This window comes from Salvelinus alpinus, chromosome 8, assembly GCF_045679555.1.
Source record: "Salvelinus alpinus chromosome 8, SLU_Salpinus.1, whole genome shotgun sequence".
Classification (NCBI taxonomy): Eukaryota; Metazoa; Chordata; class Actinopteri; order Salmoniformes; family Salmonidae; genus Salvelinus; species Salvelinus alpinus.
The window spans coordinates 65637714-65659868 of NC_092093.1; the positions used below are offsets into that span (position 1 = coordinate 65637714).

A 22155-nucleotide genomic window follows, 5' to 3' on the forward strand; every position below is an offset into this window, starting at 1 on the left:
AGAGGGAGGGAGGGAGGGAAAGTAGATTACTTCCCACTGGCCACAGACATCATTTCAACATCTAGTTTTGATTTGCATTTGGTTGAGTTGTCAACTAACACGAATTCAACATTAAAAAAAAGATATATATATTTTTAGGATAAAAGTTGGTTGCTGACTTGTTGCAAATCCAATCAGTTTTCCACGTTGATTCAACATCCTCACATTCAGGGCTCTATTTTCGACTGCTGCTAAGGAGGTGCAACTGTCAAACGCACGTTAGTTTTACATTTTGTCATGTAAAAACTGGCACACTGGCATTTTCCAGCCCTAACGCCAGGTTCATCAATTTACCTGTCTAACATCAGCTTGGTGCACCGAGGGGAGCGGTGGCAATATTTGAGGTGTGTCCTTAAATACAAGCGCAAAAGTGACAATTCCATGCAGCGCTAATGGGAAGTTTTAAGACCACCAAAAAGCAGGTCTTAATGATAATGCAGTTGATCATTTCATGGATTTTGAGAGCGGAAGCGCAGCCTATCCAGCCCTAATGCAGTGTCCATCATGGAACCAGAGATGTGCCTTTAGTGACAATAAATCTCATAATTAGGAACATAAAGAACCATTGGTTTCCCCCCATTTCGTTTAATTTGATTAAAAACTCAGCATAGCCTCCCCTCACCTTAATCAAGGCTGGTTAAGCAGCTTCACACATGGGCGTCGTTATCCTGGAAATGATCCAAGTAGTCCATGAATAAAGGGATTTTAATAAATGGTCTACTGAGAGTGCTTTGAAATATTTTGGAGGTTTTTGATGTCATGACTTTTCATCATTCACAACTCACATACCTGCATACTTCATCTCACTTGTTTCGGTAGGTTATCCATCTTCATTTTCAAAGAGCGCCCCTTGTCTGATTACTAAAGACACGCTCCTCCAAACTATTCAGTTCTCCTATAATGCCAAATCAACAACAAAAATCATAACAGCAAGGCCAACTGAATATATTTGAGTGCACTATTTACATGTGTGTGTGTCCGTGTATGTGCACATGTGTGCAGTTGAAGGAGTGGGTGTATATGCATGTGTACAAACACCTGCACGGCATCAGCCTCAGGCAAACTGGCATTAGCTGTAACAACAACAACATTGCCCCTCTGTGTCATTCAAACGTACTTTTTGTTATGTTTTATTTTTTAAACTTTTATCTTTGACCGTTATTCTATCCCCCGCCCTGCAACTCCACTCCCACTTGTCTCCAAACCACATCCCAACCCTCAGCTTCCCTCAGCCCATCCCATCTATCTCTGCTGGCCACCCTCTTCGGATTTCTACGCACCATATATCTTTCAACTGTGCTGTGATATTTAACATATAATTTCAATCGATATAATCGAATAGAATCCACAGATTGCTGTCATGCCCTGACCATAGAGAGCCTGTTATTCTCTATGTTGGTTAGGTTGGGGTGTGACTAGGGTGGGTCATCTAGGTAATTATACATCTATGTTGGCCTGGTATGATTCCCAATCAGAGGCAGCTGTTTATCGTTGTCTCTGATTGGGGATCAAATTTAGGCAGCCATTTCCCCTTTGTGCTTTGTGGGATCTTGTCTGTGTATAGTTGCCTGTGAGCATTATTTATAGCTTCACGTTTCGTTTGTTCATTTTGTTGTTTTGTTCTTTGAAGTTTTCATTTCCAATATTAAAGGATGGAAACATACCACGCTGCATCTTGGTCCACTCCTTGTAACGATCGTGACAATTGCGAGTTAAAGATAAATACTTTTACTAAAAGTATTAGTATATTAGTAATTGACTGACCCGGTCTCTCCAGATCTCCCAACAGTACTATTTCTAGGGTCAATTTTAGATCAATGTTATGCATTTTCAACCATTCCTGAACCTGAGACCAGAAACAGGCTACCTGAGGGCAATACCAAAATAAATGGTCTATTGATTCTGTATCCTCACAAAAAAATCTGCAGAGCTTCGATGATTGTATGCCCCAAAAATTCAAAATTTTGTTGGTGGCAAAAATTCTATATAATAATTTTTGCTAAAAAGCACGAAGTCTTGAATCTTGTGTCGTTTTATATACAGTTGAAGTCGGAAGTTTACATACACTTAGGTTGGAGTCATTAAAACTTGTTTTTCAACCACTCCACAAATTTCTTGTTAACGAACTATAGTTTTGGAAAGTCGGTTAGGACATCTACTAATTTTTCCAACAATTGTTAACAGACAGATTATTTCACTTAAAATTCACTGTATCACAATTCCAGTGGGTCAGAAGTTTACATTCACTAAGTTGACATTTCCGAAAATGGTGACTCTCAAAAAACGTGGCTAGACCACAAACCCAAGGGCTCTTTTAAAGATTTACCATTGCATTAGGTTTGTAAAACAGAGCCCTGAATTTTTGTCGTTCAAATGACGTGGAAACAAAAAGAAAGTAGGACCAAGGCACTCTTCATATAATTAATTAAAATGCCTTTATTTGTATGGCATGTTCAATGGAAACAAAGTTTAAAGGCTCTGACGTGTTTCGGCTGCATGGCCTTCGTCAGGGAGTACAAAGACATGATAATACAATGTCCCCTTTGGAACAGCTTTTTCCAATCAACTCTGATTTGAAGAGGGAGTGGTTACAGAATTCATTGGACACATTCCCAGTGGGTCAGAAGTTTACATACACACAATTAGTATTTGGTAGCATTGCCTTTAAATTGTTTAACTTGGGTCAAATGTTTCGGGTAGCCTTCCACAAGCTTCCCACAATAAGTTGGGAGAATTTTGGCACATTCCTCCTGACAGAGCTGTTGTAATTGAGTCAGATCTGTAGGCCTCCTTGCTCGCGCACGCTTTTTCAGTTCTGCCCACACATTTTCTATAGGATTGAGGTCAAAGCTTTGTGATGGCCACTCCAATACCTTGACTTTGTTGTCTTTATGCCATTTTGCCACAACTTTGGAAGTATGCTTCTTGCGTACTATTGTTTGTACAGAATAAAGTGGTACCTTCAGGCATTTGTAAATTGCTCCCATGGATGAACCAGACTTGTGGAGGTCTACAATTTTTTTTCTGAGGTCATGGCTGATTGCTTTTGATTTTCCCATGATGTCAAGCAAAGAGGCACTGAGTTTGAAGGTAGGCCTTGAAATACATCCACATGTACACCTCCAATTGACTCAAATTATGTCAATTAGCCTATCAGAAGCTTCTAAAGCCATGACATCATTTTCGGAAATGTTCCAAGCTGTTTAAAGGCACAGTCAACTTAGTGTATGTAAACTTGTGACCCACTGGAATTGTGATACAGTGAATTTTAAGTTAAATAATTTGTCTGTAAACAATTGTTGGAAAAATTACTTGTGTCATGCACAAAGTAGATGTCCTAACCATCTTGCCAAAACTATAGTTTGTTAAAAGAAATTTGTGGAGTGGTTGAAAAACAAGTTTTTATGACTCCAACCTAAGTGTATGTAAACTTCAGACTTCAACTGTAGCTGTGGACTAATTTGTCATTTAGGGTAGGACATCTATTAAAGCTTATGACTGGTGGTTCTTGGAAGACTTGGCATAGTAGCGAATCACTTTGGATGATTCCCCAATTCTTTTAAATAATTCTTTTAATGTTCTCTGCTTCAGTGCTGTATTTTGTAACAAATTACACTCTCTCTGACGCATCACGAGGCGCTCCACTTCTCAACAAGTTCTCTCTGACAAGTCATCCGGCCCGTACACCTGCATCTTTCAGGACCTGAGCGCTGTATCTCCGATTCAAGAAGGGATTCTCCAATTCAGCAGATTTGACACTGTAGTCTGTTTCCTGACTCTATGGAATTGGCCATACGGAATGTTCTCTTTTAGCCTTTTGTGGTGAAAGCTGTCTGCCCTCAAAATGGTATTACCCTCTGTAGGCTTCCTAAAGATTGATGTGTGCAAACAACCTTTGTTATTTATACTGATGTCAAGGTCCAAAAAATGAATGTTATCCTTGCTGTACTCCATAGTTAGTTTGATGTTAGGGTAAATGAATGTTATCCTTGCTGTACTCCATAGTTAGTTTGATGTTAGGGTAAATGAATGTTATCCTTGCTGTACTCCATAATTAGTTTGGTGTTAAGGTTAATGAATGTTATCCTTGCTGTACTCCATAGTTAGTTTGATGTTAGGGTAATTGCTTTAAGGTATTGGTGGAAGGAAATAAGTTCATCTTTTGAGCCAGACAAGCAAATATCATCAATATAGCATCCCCACCATATAATCCGGTCAAATAATAGTTTTTTAGAAGGATCCAAAATTAAGTCAACATTTTTCCATTTACCTAAGTACAAACCAGCATAGGAAGGGCTGTAGCCAGCTCCCATGTGTCACGGCCGTTTGTAAGACGTGCACCAAAGCGCAGCGTACTTATTCCGTTTTATTATAAATGACGCAGATAAAAACAATAAACAATACAAAACAACCGTGAAGCTTAAGGGCTGTGTGCCACAAACAAAGACAACTTCCCACAACGAAAGGAGGGAAAAAGGGCTACCTAAGTATGGTTCCCAATCAGAGACAACGATAGACAGCTGTCCCTGATTGAGAACCATACCCGGCCAAAACATAGAAATACAAAAACATAGAAAATAAAACATAGAATGCCCACCCCAAATCACACCCTGACCAAACCAAATAGAGACATAAAAAGTCTCTCTAAGGTCAGGGCATGACAGTACCCCCCCCCAAAGGTGCGGACTCCGAACGCAAAACCTGAACCTATAGGGGAGGGTCTGGGTGGGCATCTATCCGCGGTGGCGGCTCAGGTGCGGGACGCAGACCCCGCTCCACCACTGGCTCACCCCACTTTGGTGGCACCTCTGGTGCGGGGACCCTCATCGCCGACCCCGGACTGGGGACCCTTGTTGCGGGCCCCGGACTGGGCACCCTCGCTGCGGGCCCCGGACTGGGCACCCTCGCTGCGGGCCCCGGACTGGGCACCCTCGCTGCGAGCCCCGGACTGGGCACCATCGCTGCGGGCCCCGGACTGGGCACCCTCGTTGCGGGCCCCGGACTGGGCACCCTCGTTGCGGGCGCCGGACTGGGCACCCTCGTTGCGGGCGCCGGACTGGAGACCGTCGCTGGAGGCTCCGGACTGGAGGCCGTCGCTGGAGGCTCCGGACTGGAGGCCGTCGCTGGAGGCTCCGGACTGGAGACCGTCGCTGGAGGCGCCGGACTGGGGACCGTCGCTGGAGGCTCCGAACTGGGGACCGTCGCTGGAGGCTTCGTGCCATAACTCCTCGCTGGAGGTTTCGTGCCATGACTCCTCGCTGGTGGCTTCGTGCCATGGATCATCACTGGAGGCTTCTTGCCATGGATCATCACTGGAGGCTTCGTGTCATGGATCATCACTGGAGGCTTCTTGCCATGGATCATCACTGGAGGGAGGAGACGTATGGGCAGTCTGGTATGTGGAGCTGCCACAGGGCTCACCAGGCTGGGGAGACATACAGGTGGCCTGGTCTTGGCAGCAGGCACAGGACTCACCAGGCTGGGGAGACATACTGGAGGCTTGGTTCTTGGCGCTGGCACCGGATACACTGGGCCGTGGAGGCGCACTGGAGGTCTCGAGCGCAGAGCTGGCACAACCCGTTCTGGCTGGATGCTCACCCTAGCCCGGCAGATGCGGGGAGCTGGGATGTAGCGCACCGGGCTGTGAACGCGCACTGGAGACACCGTGCGCTCCACCGCATAACCCGGCCAAAACATAGAAATACAAAATCATAGAAAATAAAACATAGAATGCCCATCCCAAATCACACTCTGACCAAACCAAATAGAGACATAAAAAGGTCAGGGTCAGGGCGTGACACCATGGCACATCCTTTGACTTGTTTAAAAATACAGTCCTGAAAGACAAAGATGTTATTATTAAGAGTCTGTTCAGTCAGTGAGACAATGAATTCTGTGGGAGGCAACTCAGTCTCAGGCCGGGTACTCAAGAAATGGTGCATAGCTGCCAAACCTTGTTCATGTTCAATAGTGGTGTATAGAGACTCCACATCCATGGTGACTAAAAAGGAAGCTGTACCTATATTGTTTAGTTCCTTCATTTTGTTCAACACATCTGTGGTATCTTGAAGAAAGGCTGGGAGTGACGGCAGAAATGGCTTAATAAAGTAATCAATGTACTTAGAGATGGGTTCTGTCAGACTTTCATTACCACTAATGACTGGTCTACCTGGGGGGTTTTCAAGATTCTTGTGGACTTTTAGAAGAAGATAAAAAGAAGCCATACGCCGACTGCCATTGAAAAGAAATGTGAACTCATTTTCTGAAATGTAGCCATTCTCCTTAGCTTCTGTGAGGATCCCTTTCACTTCAGTTTTTAGGTCCTCTGTAGGGTTGAAGGCAAGAGATTGGTAGAATTCATCATTGTCACATATTTGTCTTTACTCCACACTACTGTAGCGCCATCTTGGTCTGCTTTTTTTAAACTACAATCCGTACATTTTTGAACAATGATTTAACTGCATCCCTCTCTGTCTTATAAAGGTTACGTCATGTTTGGTTAGAGTCCATTTGACCCTTAAACAGATTCTCCACATTAAAATTCACCTTCTTGGCAAATGTATTTATTGTGGCATTCTGGACAATGGATCAAAAGGTGGACTGGAGTCTGTAGTTGGAGAGATGTTTTGCTTGTACCAGGCCTTCAGATGTAGATTCCTGTAGAAAGGAAAATGTCAATCTTTGTATTGAATTCATTGATTGAGTATGTGGGGGCAAAGGACAATCCTTTCGACAAGATCCTTACACAATCATCAGAAAGGGGTTCTCCAGAAATGTTGATCACAGCCTTGTTCTGGTCCTGCTCCGTGTGGTTGGATAGCCTTGATTTCTTCCCCCCCCCTCCGTGTTGGCCTCTTCCGCATCCTCTCCTCTTGAGGAACCTGTGTGACTCCTCTGAGTGTCTGGGGTGACCCTCATCGTCGCTACTCGTCAAGTTGAAAGAAACAGATGTAGGCTTCCTCCTCTGCGGATGTGATTCTGAATTCTTTCAGGTTGGTTTTCTCCAGGCAAAGACCTTGCCATCTCGTCTACTTCATCTCTTCTAAATGTCCTTAGCTTGTCTTGCTTCAATGTCAGAGTGAACGTGTCTACTTTCTCTTTCAAAATATCATCACATTTTGCTTTGTTAGGATTGTCACTGTGTTCTGTAATTTTCCTTTTTATTTCTTCAATTTCTGTTGTCTGTCCTTTTTAGATTATTCTATTAGAAGTAGCATTAGGTCAAAAGAACACTTGTTGAGAATAGCCTCCCATGTATCTCTAAATTCAGTTTTACCTTGTGCTCCATTAGCTGGAAACTTCGTACTACGGAGTCCTCTGGGGATTAGGCCTTTCCTCCAATAGTCAGACAAGGCGATAGAATTGAGGTCAAGTTTGGTATCTTTCTCCATAAGGTGTTGCAAGTCTCTGTAAGCCTTGTTTAAGTCCATTCCAGTATTCTCTGTGGCTGTCATCTCATCTAGCAATGACGTAGTGGTAATAATCCTTTGACCCTCTTCATGGGAATAGGAACATCTTGTAGCCTCTTGGGTAAAATCCATAGTATGAGTTGTAAAATGTCCCCACAGAAAAAAATGACTGTGGAGCTGCTTCCTCTGAGCACTACCCAAGTGCTGTGATTAACTTGTAGAAACAAAGGAGGAAGGGAAGCGCTGCTGAGGTACACACTAGTAGATTTTAGTAGACAGAAGGTGCTCTTTGGTAAAAGGGGTAAATTGGTCATCAAAAAGAAAGGAGGACCAAGGCACTCTTCATATTATGAATTAAAATGCCTTCATTTGTATGGCATGTTCAATGGAAAAAACTTTTACAACTCTGACGCATTTCGGCTGCATGGCCGTCAGGGAGTACAAAGATATGATAATAGCCCTCTTTTGAACATATTTTTCCAATAAACCCTGATTTGAAGAGGGAGTGGTTACAGAATTCATTGTACAACACCTAGTAAGCAATACTATACACATTCAAAAGTGATATCTTATCTGTAGATATGTTATCTACATGATATGTGATATGTGATACATGATAAGTGATATGTTATCTACATGATATGTGATATGTGATACATGATAAGTGATATGTTATCTACATGATATGTGATATGTGATACATGATAAGTGATATGTTATCTACATGATATGTGATATGTGATACATGATAAGTGATATGTTATCTACATGATATGTGATATGTGATACATGATAAGTGATATGTGATACATGATAAGTGATATGTGATACATGATAAGTGATATGTTATGTTCTCAAAAATGCACCTGGAAGTTTTTGCTCTGTGGGTTCGGGTTATACATCACATATGTGTCACGTTCCTGACCTTATTTCCTTTGTTTAGTCTTTGTTTAGTTGGTCAGGACGTGAGCTGGGTGGGTATATTCTATGTTTTGTGTCTCATTGTTTTAGGTGTGTCTGATTGGCCTGATATGGTTCTCAATCAGAGGCAGGTGTTTTACGTTGTCTCTGATTGGGAACCGTATTTAGGTAGGCTGTGTTCACTGTTTGTTTGTGGGTGATTGTTCCTGTTCATTGCGTTCTTTGTTTTCACTAGGTTCACATGTTCATGTCTGTAGCGTCGTTGGTTTCATTCTGTTTATTGTTTTGTTCGTGTTTATTAAGTGTTCCAATAAATATGGAAACGTACCACGCTGCGATTTGGTCCTCCTCTCTTCCACCTAACGACGGTCGTTACAATATGTTCTTTCCTGACTTCCACAGAAGTGTAGTTGCTAATGTTGCCGTGTGCCTTGAAAGACACAACACATCATGTCCCACTTAAAGGATAGCTGTACAGCTGGTTGAAAGACACAACACATCATGTCCCACTTAAAGGATAGCTGTACAGCTGGTTGAAAGACACAACACATCATGTCCCACTTAAAGGATAGCTGTACAGCTGGTTGAAAGACACAACACATCATGTCCCACTTAAAGGATAGCTGTACAGCTGGTTGAAAGACACAACACATCATGTCCCACTTAAAGGATAGCTGTACAGCTGGTTGAAAGACACAACACATCATGTCCCACTTAAAGGATAGCTGTACAGCTGGTTGAAAGACACAACACATCATGTCCCACTTAAAGGATAGCTGTACAGCTGGTTGAAAGACACAACACATCATGTCCCACTTAAAGGATAGCTGTACAGCTGGTTGAAAGACACAACACATCATGTCCCACTTAAAGGATAGCTGTACAGCTGGTTGAAAGACACAACACATCATGTCCCACTTAAAGGATAGCTGTACAGCTGGTTGAAAGACACAACACATCATGTCCCACTTAAAGGATAGCTGTACAGCTGGTTGAAAGACACAACACATCATGTCCCACTTAAAGGATAGCTGTACAGCTGGTTGAAAGACACAACACATCATGTCCCACTTAAAGGATAGCTGTACAGCTGGTTGAAAGACACAACACATCATGTCCCACTTAAAGGATAGCTGTACAGCTGGTTGAAAGACACAACACATCATGTCCCACTTAAAGGATAGCTGTACAGCTGGTTGAAAGACACAACACATCATGTCCCACTTAAAGGATAGCTGTACAGCTGGTTGAAAGACACAACACATCATGTCCCACTTAAAGGATAGCTGTACAGCTGGTTGAAAGACACAACACATCATGTCCCACTTAAAGGATAGCTGTACAGCTGGTTGAAAGACACAACACATCATGTCCCACTTAAAGGATAGCTGTACAGCTGGTTGAAAGACACAACACATCATGTCCCACTTAAAGGATAGCTGTACAGCTGGTTGAAAGACACAACACATCATGTCCCACTTAAAGGATAGCTGTACAGCTGGTTGAAAGACACAACACATCATGTCCCACTTAAAGGATAGCTGTACAGCTGGTTGAAAGACACAACACATCATGTCCCACTTAAAGGATAGCTGTACAGCTGGTTGAAAGACACAACACATCATGTCCCACTTAAAGGATAGCTGTACAGCTGGTTGAAAGACACAACACATCATGTCCCACTTAAAGGATAGCTGTACAGCTGGTTGAAAGACACAACACATCATGTCCCACTTAAAGGATAGCTGTACAGCTGGTTGAAAGACACAACACATCATGTCCCACTTAAAGGATAGCTGTACAGCTGGTTGAAAGACACAACACATCATGTCCCACTTAAAGGATAGCTGTACAGCTGGTTGAAAGACACAACACATCATGTCCCACTTAAAGGATAGCTGTACAGCTGGTTGAAAGACACAACACATCATGTCCCACTTAAAGGATAGCTGTACAGCTGGTTGAAAGACACAACACATCATGTCCCACTTAAAGGATAGCTGTACAGCTGGTTGAAAGACACAACACATCATGTCCCACTTAAAGGATAGCTGTACAGCTGGTTGAAAGACACAACACATCATGTCCCACTTAAAGGATAGCTGTACAGCTGGTTGAAAGACACAACACATCATGTCCCACTTAAAGGATAGCTGTACAGCTGGTTGAAAGACACAACACATCATGTCCCACTTAAAGGATAGCTGTACAGCTGGTTGAAAGACACAACACATCATGTCCCACTTAAAGGATAGCTGTACAGCTGGTTGAAAGACACAACACATCATGTCCCACTTAAAGGATAGCTGTACAGCTGGTTGAAAGACACAACACATCATGTCCCACTTAAAGGATAGCTGTACAGCTGGTTGAAAGACACAACACATCATGTCCCACTTAAAGGATAGCTGTACAGCTGGTTGAAAGACACAACACATCATGTCCCACTTAAAGGATAGCTGTACAGCTGGTTGAAAGACACAACACATCATGTCCCACTTAAAGGATAGCTGTACAGCTGGTTGAAAGACACAACACATCATGTCCCACTTAAAGGATAGCTGTACAGCTGGTTGAAAGACACAACACATCATGTCCCACTTAAAGGATAGCTGTACAGCTGGTTGAAAGACACAACACATCATGTCCCACTTAAAGGATAGCTGTACAGCTGGTTGAAAGACACAACACATCATGTCCCACTTAAAGGATAGCTGTACAGCTGGTTGAAAGACACAACACATCATGTCCCACTTAAAGGATAGCTGTACAGCTGGTTGAAAGACACAACACATCATGTCCCACTTAAAGGATAGCTGTACAGCTGGTTGAAAGACACAACACATCATGTCCCACTTAAAGGATAGCTGTACAGCTGGTTGAAAGACACAACACATCATGTCCCACTTAAAGGATAGCTGTACAGCTGGTTGAAAGACACAACACATCATGTCCCACTTAAAGGATAGCTGTACAGCTGGTTGAAAGACACAACACATCATGTCCCACTTAAAGGATAGCTGTACAGCTGGTTGAAAGACACAACACATCATGTCCCACTTAAAGGATAGCTGTACAGCTGGTTGAAAGACACAACACATCATGTCCCACTTAAAGGATAGCTGTACAGCTGGTTGAAAGACACAACACATCATGTCCCACTTAAAGGATAGCTGTACAGCTGGTTGAAAGACACAACACATCATGTCCCACTTAAAGGATAGCTGTACAGCTGGTTGAAAGACACAACACATCATGTCCCACTTAAAGGATAGCTGTACAGCTGGTTGAAAGACACAACACATCATGTCCCACTTAAAGGATAGCTGTACAGCTGGTTGAAAGACACAACACATCATGTCCCACTTAAAGGATAGCTGTACAGCTGGTTGAAAGACACAACACATCATGTCCCACTTAAAGGATAGCTGTACAGCTGGTTGAAAGACACAACACATCATGTCCCACTTAAAGGATAGCTGTACAGCTGGTTGAAAGACACAACACATCATGTCCCACTTAAAGGATAGCTGTACAGCTGGTTGAAAGACACAACACATCATGTCCCACTTAAAGGATAGCTGTACAGCTGGTTGAAAGACACAACACATCATGTCCCACTTAAAGGATAGCTGTACAGCTGGTTGAAAGACACAACACATCATGTCCCACTTAAAGGATAGCTGTACAGCTGGTTGAAAGACACAACACATCATGTCCCACTTAAAGGATAGCTGTACAGCTGGTTGAAAGACACAACACATCATGTCCCACTTAAAGGATAGCTGTACAGCTGGTTGAAAGACACAACACATCATGTCCCACTTAAAGGATAGCTGTACAGCTGGTTGAAAGACACAACACATCATGTCCCACTTAAAGGATAGCTGTACAGCTGGTTGAAAGACACAACACATCATGTCCCACTTAAAGGATAGCTGTACAGCTGGTTGAAAGACACAACACATCATGTCCCACTTAAAGGATAGCTGTACAGCTGGTTGAAAGACACAACACATCATGTCCCACTTAAAGGATAGCTGTACAGCTGGTTGAAAGACACAACACATCATGTCCCACTTAAAGGATAGCTGTACAGCTGGTTGAAAGACACAACACATCATGTCCCACTTAAAGGATAGCTGTACAGCTGGTTGAAAGACACAACACATCATGTCCCACTTAAAGGATAGCTGTACAGCTGGTTGAAAGACACAACACATCATGTCCCACTTAAAGGATAGCTGTACAGCTGGTTGAAAGACACAACACATCATGTCCCACTTAAAGGATAGCTGTACAGCTGGTTGAAAGACACAACACATCATGTCCCACTTAAAGGATAGCTGTACAGCTGGTTGAAAGACACAACACATCATGTCCCACTTAAAGGATAGCTGTACAGCTGGTTGAAAGACACAACACATCATGTCCCACTTAAAGGATAGCTGTACAGCTGGTTGAAAGACACAACACATCATGTCCCACTTAAAGGATAGCTGTACAGCTGGTTGAAAGACACAACACATCATGTCCCACTTAAAGGATAGCTGTACAGCTGGTTGAAAGACACAACACATCATGTCCCACTTAAAGGATAGCTGTACAGCTGGTTGAAAGACACAACACATCATGTCCCACTTAAAGGATAGCTGTACAGCTGGTTGAAAGACACAACACATCATGTCCCACTTAAAGGATAGCTGTACAGCTGGTTGAAAGACACAACACATCATGTCCCACTTAAAGGATAGCTGTACAGCTGGTTGAAAGACACAACACATCATGTCCCACTTAAAGGATAGCTGTACAGCTGGTTGAAAGACACAACACATCATGTCCCACTTAAAGGATAGCTGTACAGCTGGTTGAAAGACACAACACATCATGTCCCACTTAAAGGATAGCTGTACAGCTGGTTGAAAGACACAACACATCATGTCCCACTTAAAGGATAGCTGTACAGCTGGTTGAAAGACACAACACATCATGTCCCACTTAAAGGATAGCTGTACAGCTGGTTGAAAGACACAACACATCATGTCCCACTTAAAGGATAGCTGTACAGCTGGTTGAAAGAACACATACACAGACAGACAATATTACTCTAAAATCATGGTTCAACCTTGCGGAAATGTTAGTTAATATCCCAGCTGTGTTTGTACTTAGACAAAAAGTTCCTACTCAGACAAAAGCTAACGGGGGGGGGGGGGGGGGGGATCAGAGAGTTACATACAGTGTCAGAGAAAAGCAAGAGAGAGACTTTTCATCCCACTCCCACACACTGCCATTATGTATCAGTCCTTCTTCCTGACACACCGCCATTATGTATCAGTCCTTCTCTCCCATCATCTAATCTTTAGTTTCCTTCTTCCTGACACACTGAACGTCTCATCTCCCACTAATTTCATTGATGTCCTCAGCCTCAGCTGGGCTCTTCTTTAAATAACACAGTGAGAGACAGACAGGGCCTTGAGCATATTTCATTACATGAGTGAATATTTCAATGTTGGAATTCATCTTGGAGTCCAGCAGGGCAGAAAACTGAAGCAACCTTGAACAAAAGCCTTGGTTTGTCGAACATTAAAGTGCAGAAAGACGGATAGGATAATCAGATGTTAATTAGCGGGTTGTCTAAAGGGGTGACAATCTAACAGGGGGAGAGAGAAACACCACTCCCTCTCACTACCCAGATGACCCCACTACATAAGTGAGGACGAACACACAGCAGACTGATAGTTGAGCCCAAGCAGTAGAAGAAGAACAAGTAGAGAAGACAACAACACTGCAGTAGAGACGAATAGAACACTGTGTTACCGGGTGTGTTGAGCAGTCGGGACATGAAGCAGCCGTATGACACGTGTTGTTCACAGTGTTCTGCACTGGTGGTAATAGCTGTGACCTGTTACAAACACATGCACGCACACGCATGTATACACACAGACACAGTCACACACACAAACACACACACACACAAACACATACAAGTCAGTAGTCAATGAAAATGGCCACGAAGTTAAAGAGTGCACAGGAAAGAAAAAGAGAGTAGGGTGCGATGAAATACTTAACTGAAAGACACAATGAACAGCCATTGAATTCTGTGTGTTTTGTGTGTTTGTCTGCGTGTACAGTGTGTGTGTGTGTGTGTGTGTGTGTGTGTGTGTGTGTGTGTGTGTGTGTGTGTGTGTGTGTGTGTGTGTGTGTGTGTGTGTGTGTGTGTGTGTGTGTGTGTGTGTGTGTGTGTGTGTGTGTACCTGTTCCATAGAAGCACTGTAGTTGAGTTGCAGCACAGTGCGTCTCTCTCTGCTAGAGCCGGTCACTGAGGTCTGGGCTGGTAGATTATTTACCACAGTAGTCCACACCTTGTCTTCTGAGAGAGAGAAAGAAAGAGAGAGAGGCAGAGAGTGAGAGAAAATAGAGAGAGAGACAAAGAGAGATAGGCAGAGAGAAAGAGAGAGAGCGAGGAAAAGAGAGAAAAAGAGGGCGAGAGAGGGAAAGAGAGGGAGATAAAGCGAGAGAGATAAAGCGTAGCTCTAACACAGCTGATTGAATGAAAGCTCCTAAAATATACAGTGCCTTCAGAAAGTATTGATGCCCCTTGACTTATTCCACATGTTGTTATATTACAGCCAGAATTCAAAATATATAAACAATGTTTTCAGAATCTTTTTGCAAAATTATTGAAAATTAAATACTGAAATATCTAATTTACATAAGTATTCCCACCCCTGAGTCAATACATGTTAGAATCACCTTTGGCAGTGATTACAGCTGTGAATCACCCCTGAGTCTTTCTGGGTAAGTCTCTAAGAGCTTTTCCCACCTGGATTATATAATATTTGCACATTATTCTTTTTAAAATTCCTCAAGCTCTGTCAAGTTGGTTGTTGACAGCCATTATCAAGTCTTGCCATATATTTTTTATTAGATTTAAGTCAAAACTGTAACTAGGCCACTCAGGAACATTCAATGTCGTGTTGGTAAGCAACTCCAGTGTAGATTTGGCCTTGTGCTTTAGGTTATTGTCCTGCCGAAAGGTGAATTTGTCTCCAAGTGTCTGTTGGAAAGCAGACTCAACCAGGTTTTCCTCTAGGATTTTGCCTGTGTTAAGCTCTATTCCCATTTCCTTTTATCCTAAAAAAACCTCACAAGTCCTTGCCGATGACAAGCCATAATACCCATAACATGATGCAGCCAACACTTTGCTAGAAAATATGAAGAGTGGTACTCAGTGATGTGTTGGATTTGCCCCGAACATAAAGCTTTGTATTCAGGACATTTGTATCTGGACTTTATTTCTTTGCCACATTTTTTGCAGTTTTACTTTAGTGCCTTATTGCAAACAGTCTTTTCACTCTGTCATTTAGGTTAGTATTGTGGAGTAACTACAATGTAGTTTTCTTCCATCACAGCCATGAAACTGTTTTAAAGTCATCATTGGCCTCATGGTGAAATCCCTGAGTGGTTTACTTCCTCTCTGGCATCTGAGTTAGGAAGGACGCCTGCATCTTTGTAGTGACTGTGTGTATTGATACACCATCCTAAGTGTAATTAATAACTCCACCCTTCTTTGCGAGACATTGGAAAGCTTTTCTGTTTTTTTGTGGTTGAATCTGTGTTTAAAATTCATAACAAAGGGGTTGAATACTTATTGACTCAATATATTTCAACACAATTTCACTTTGACATTATGGGGTGTTGTGTGTAGGCCAGTGAAAAACAATCTCAATTTAATCAATTAAAAATTCAGGCTGTAACGCATTTTTTCTTTTTTTAAGTAAAGTGGTGTGAATACTTTGTGAAGGTACTGTATTCTTATAATATGAGAAGCTGTGGTGCCGTGGTTAACCTGATATATGGTCAATGCAAGTGTGTGTGCGTTTACATGTGTGTATGTATTTGTGTGTTTGTGTGTGTTTGGTGGTTACAGATAAATGTTAAAGGCTGTAGCCGCAGAACCAGGTTGCCTTGGCAACTAACAAGTTAAGACGGTCTAGGAGGAGAAAAGAAGCGAGGGCATCTTGTCATCTCTCAGGTCCTTGGGGTCACACCTGGACTGGAATAGAAAACTCACCGTGCTCTCTGTCTGTCTGCCCTCTGTTCTTTCATGGTTTATTGAAGGAGTTAGAGGAATACATTTTTACGATGTACAGAACTTTCTTTTTGTAATCCTTTGGTCTCTTTACCTTTCATGTTGCAAGGCATGGAACGACTTCTAATAATAAAGTCGAAAAATGTGGGAGTGTTCTCAAATGAATGGTGTTCACTGTTAGGCAATGGACTTAAAGCCCTTATTGTAATCCGTTCTGAACTGGGTCTGTTCACACAAACACACCTGTCATGTTGCAGTTGACTTTGAAAGGTCCGAGTGGTCCACTCCCATCCGGATCTATCCAGTATGTGTCTGAAGATCTGCCCAGGTGTTTATACGCCTCACAACTCTGTTCAAACACCGCTAGAGAGACAGAGAGAGAGAGAGAGACAGAGGAGAGAGAGGAGGAAGGAAGGATGGGAAAGTAGGAGAGAGAGGGTGGAGAGAGAAAAAGAGACAGTAATGCATTGAGTGTTGATGTACCCAGTCAGCACCGTGGAGCTCAGCTCTGTGTGTGTGAGTGTGTGAGTGTGTGTGTGTTTTCTGACTTCTGAAGGACAGATGATTAATTACATTTCTCGAAGTGTGAATAACGGGGAACTACAGTAATGTGATGTAACTTTACTAGCATGCAATTTCAAAGTGGCTGTCTGCCAAACACATACTTTCACCCCTTGCATGCACACGCAAGCACACACACACACACACACACACACACACACACACACACACACACACACACACACACACACACACACACACACACACACACACACACACACACACACACACACACACACACACACACACACACACACACAAGCAAGCACAGTTTGAGTGATAGCCTGGTGATGGTGAGTTGAGATGAGAATAGTATTTATGTTTCAATAGAGAGAGCTGATGACCTTCTCTGCCTGTACGTTCTTACATCTCTTTCTCACTACTTTCATTGTGCAAGAGGTTTCTATTATTTTAATCTCGTAAATCTGAAAAGAATATAAAGTAATTTCTATAGCTGACACACACACACACATACACTCACGCACGCACACACACACACACACTCATGCATACTCATGCACACACACACACTCTCACGCACGCACACACACTCACACACACACACACACAAACAAACACACACTCACGCAAACACAAATACACTCACGCACGTACACACACACACACTCACACAAACACTTACACACACTCAAACACTTACATACTCACGCACATACACACACACTTACTCACGCACGTACACACACACTCACGAATGTACACACACACTCTCACGCACACACACACACACTTACTCACGCACACACAGACACACACTCATGCATGTACACACTCAAACACACACACACACACAAACACTAACGCACACACAAACAAACACACACACATACATACACACTCACGCACGTACACACACTCACGCACACACACACACACACACTCATGCATACTCATGCACACACACACACACTCTCATGCATGCACGCACGCACGCACACACACACACACACAAACAAACACACACTCACGCAAACACAAATACACTCACTCACGCACGTACACACACACACACACACACACACACACACACACACACACACACACACACACACACACACACACACACACACACACACACACACACACACACACACACACTCACACAAACACTCACTCACACACACACACACACTCACGCACACACACTTACTCACGCACGTACACACACACTCACGAATGTACACACACTCTCACGCACCCACTTACTCAAGGACACACAGACACACACTCATGCACGTACACACACAAAGACACACACACACACAAACACTAACGCACACACAAACAAACACACACTCATGCACACATACCTACACACTCACGCACGTACACACACACACACACTCACGCACACACACACACACACGCACACACATGTACACACTCACACACGTACACACTCACGCACAGAGACACACACACTCACACACACACTCACGCAAGTACACACTCAAACGCACACACACACACTCACGCACACTCACACAAGTACACACTCACGCAGGTATACACACACTCACGAACACAAACACACTCACTAACACTCATGCATACACACACACTCACGCACACACTTACTCAAGCACACACAGACACACACTCATGCACGTACACACTCAAACACACACACACACACACAAACACTAACGCACACACAACCAAACACACACTCATGCACATACACACTCAAGCAAGTAAACACTCACACACACACAGACACAATCACGCACGTACACACACACGTACACACACACACACACACACTCACGCACACACAGACACACACACACACACACACACACTCACGCACACACACACTCACAAGTGTGACAGGTGGCTCCAGTGTATCCGGTTCCGTCGCATGTGCAGCTAAACCTGTCCCAGGTCTGTTTACACCTGCCTCCATGCTCACAATGGTTAGGCATACACCTAGAGAGAAAGGTGGAAAGGGGGAGGGAAGATGGGGGAGAGGTTGGGGTAGGGAAAAAGCGAGATGGAGAGAGAGAGAAAAATAAATATTCACTCAGCATTTTTAAATTTTTTGGTATTCACCATAGACTATTTCCTATGCCATTATAAGTTTCCCTCCAAAACATTGATATTAATTTATTTCCAACAGAAACACGTTTTGATGTGTGAGCTGAATGAAATGTCCCCAGGCTTCAGTCAAAAGTGTTACTGCCCCAGGGTTAGCTTTCACAAACATCCTCCAGACATACACTGGCCTTCTGTATCAGAATGTAAATTCCTGCTTTTAAATCCAGGGAGGACAAAACAGAAGCTTGCCACTTGAAAAGAAAGCAAAGTGATCAAACCCCCTCCAACGCTGTTCACTCAGATGAAAAAAGGCTTTATAACACTTAGAGGAAGTCGGGTAGAAAAGACAGTGAAGTATTGCAGCTATTGGAGCCTCTGAAACATTCTCCGTACCTTGGGGAATCCAAGCGGAAAAATAGCATTCCCGCTATGGATAAAGACAAGACTATCAGTGCTCTCAACTCACAATCACATTACGAAACTGGTGTTAAATCAAGGCTGGATAATTCCCTATTCAGTACAGACACACACACGTGTATGTGCATGTGCATGCGTATGTGTGAGAGAGAGGAACGTGTGGGTGACAGGGAAAGAGGGAGAGATTGAAGGAGAGTAAGAGAGAACAGAAGGGGTGGCAGACAGAGAGAGAAAGCTTAGCCTTTTGAATCTGTTCTAAAGCAGACCAATACTGCAGCTGTCAAAATAGAGGGGTTTTACCATGGTGAGGAGGTGGAGGGACCTTGGAACAAAGGAGACATGAAAGCAAGAATTAAACATCTAAATCAAGACAATCCCTGTTCTGAATCGTCCCGAAGCCAAGCTCTTCTTTGTACAGCAAGGAAAGCATCGGTTTGTGTTTGTACAATGACCGACACTGATCTCTGTGTGTGCTGTATGTTGTGCTGAACATGTTTAGGTAAACAATGAGAAATACAGGATGCTTTTCCATATATTTTTGTGTCTCAGTGCAAATACAGTGATGCTTTTGTAACCAGTGGTTTCCACAACCCAACATATCGCAAATGTTAACCTTAAAAGAAATGTAAGGAATGAAACCAACCTCTCCAAAGTCAGATATTATAGATACTATTGTTGCGTTCATTCTATCAATTCAATAAATGTATGCAATTAACAAAACCTTTAGCCAAAGTTTAATGTAACAGCTTCAGCATCACAGAGATGCATTGATTCGAGAGAGAGATTTCATATTTATATGACTGAGAAAATGTGGGCCACCTGCAATCAGAAGTACAATTCAATGTATTCGTCTGGAGAAAGATTAATAAATATATATATCTCTAGTGACCATCAGCTCTCTGACCTCATTATTAATCAAACATCAAACATTTGAAAAATTTACGTACACACATCTTATGTGTTTGTTTGGGTCTCTTACCTGTCTATAATGGCACACATGTCTAAGCTGACGTTCTCAAATGCTCCCACAATGCCTTTCTCCACGGCATGCATATCAGCCGGCTGATCGTCCAATAGAATTGCCTGCATGCAGCCCTGAAACGACTTCTGGGTGGGTGGGGCTAAGGTAGGCAGGAAGTACCCTGAGAAAGAGAAAGAGGCGAGAGAGAGAGAGAGGAGAGGGGAAAGAGAGGGGATAGAAAGAGAGGGTGAGGGTGTGTGGGTGAGGGAGAGAGGAGAGGCGACGGGGGAGAAAGAGAGCGAGAGGGAGCAGCTATAAAGGGAGAGCTATAAAACACAGGCACATCTCCATCATTAAAGTGTAACAGTCTGTCAGACATGATGTCAATCAACCTCAAGGCCATCGCACTACAGCCTTATTATTGAGGCCAACCTGTCTAGGTGTGTGTGTATGTGTGTGTGTGTGTGTGTGTGTGTGTGTGTGTGTGTGTGTGTGTGTGTGTGTGTGTGTGTGTGTGTGTGTGTGTGTGTGTGTGTGTGTGTGTGTGTGTGTGTGTGTGTGTGTGTGTGTGTGTGTTTTCAGCACTCATTTTGTGTATGGGATTTCTTCCAAAAGTTTCTCAAGTCACCACCACCATCTGTCTCAACTGTCTCCACCCCTGCCTCCTACTGCCTTCCAAAGAGAGAAAGAAAGAGAGAGAGAGAGAGAGAGAGAGAGAGAGAGCGACAGAGAGAGACAGAGAGAGACAGAGAGCGAGAAGAATGACAGAGAAAAAGAAAGAGAGAGAGAATACATAAAGAGAAAGCTAGAAAGGAAGGGAGATTGGCAGTCTCATTGGTACTGGTTCTGGTTCTACATTCCCAGTGGTCTTCATCAGCCTGCTATCAGAGTCCCCGCTGACCTGCAGCAGCATCAGAGCAGACATCCACCCCCCAGGACCAGAGCAAAGTCCCATCCTAACATTCACCCCCCAGGACCAGAGCAGAGTCCCATCCTAACATTCACTCCCCAGGACCAGAGTAGAGTCCCATCCTAACATTCACCCCCCAGGACCAGAGTAGAGTCCCATCCTAACATTCACCCCCCAGGACCAGAGTAGAGTCCCATCCTAACATCCACCCCCCAGGACCAGAGTAGAGTCCCATCCTAACATCCACCCCCCAGGACCAGAGTAGAGTCCCATCCTAACATTCACCCCCCAGGACCAGAGTAGAGTCCCATCCTAACATTCACTCCCCAGGACCAGAGTAGAGTCCCATCCTAACATTCACCCCCCAGGACCAGAGTAGAGTCCCATCCTAACATTCACCCCCCAGGACCAGAGCAGAGTCCCATCCTAACATTCACCCTCCAGGACCAGAGTAGAGTCCCATCCTAACATTCACCCCCCAGGACCAGAGTAGAGTCCCATCCTAACATTCACCCCCCAGGACCAGAGTAGAGTCCCATCCTAACATTCACCCCCCAGGACCAGAGTAGAGTCCCATCCTAACATTCACCCCCCAGGACCAGAGTAGAGTCCCATCCTAACATCCACCCCCCAGGACCAGAGTAGAGTCCCATCCTAACATTCACTCCCCAGGACCAGAGTAGAGTCCCATCCTAACATTCACCCCCCAGGACCAGAGTAGAGTCCCATCCTAACATTCACTCCCCAGGACCAGAGTAGAGTCCCATCCTAACATTCACCCCCCAGG

At 43.6% G+C, this 22155-nt stretch overlaps 1 protein-coding gene across 2 annotated transcripts in view; it reads right to left on the minus strand.

Annotated features, from left to right (window-relative positions):
• cntnap2a (contactin associated protein 2a) overlaps window positions 1-22155 on the minus strand; it is a 226266-nt gene that overhangs the window by 58138 nt on the left and 145973 nt on the right. For both annotated transcript variants that reach the window (XM_071414746.1, XM_071414747.1), the window contains exons 11-15: window positions 20477-20639; window positions 18866-18972; window positions 16705-16824; window positions 14624-14739; window positions 14187-14271 (exon numbers count right to left, since the gene is read on the minus strand). In XM_071414746.1, the coding sequence (XP_071270847.1) occupies window positions 14187-14271; window positions 14624-14739; window positions 16705-16824; window positions 18866-18972; window positions 20477-20639 (591 nt within the window). The remainder of the gene's footprint in view (window positions 1-14186; window positions 14272-14623; window positions 14740-16704; window positions 16825-18865; window positions 18973-20476; window positions 20640-22155) is intronic.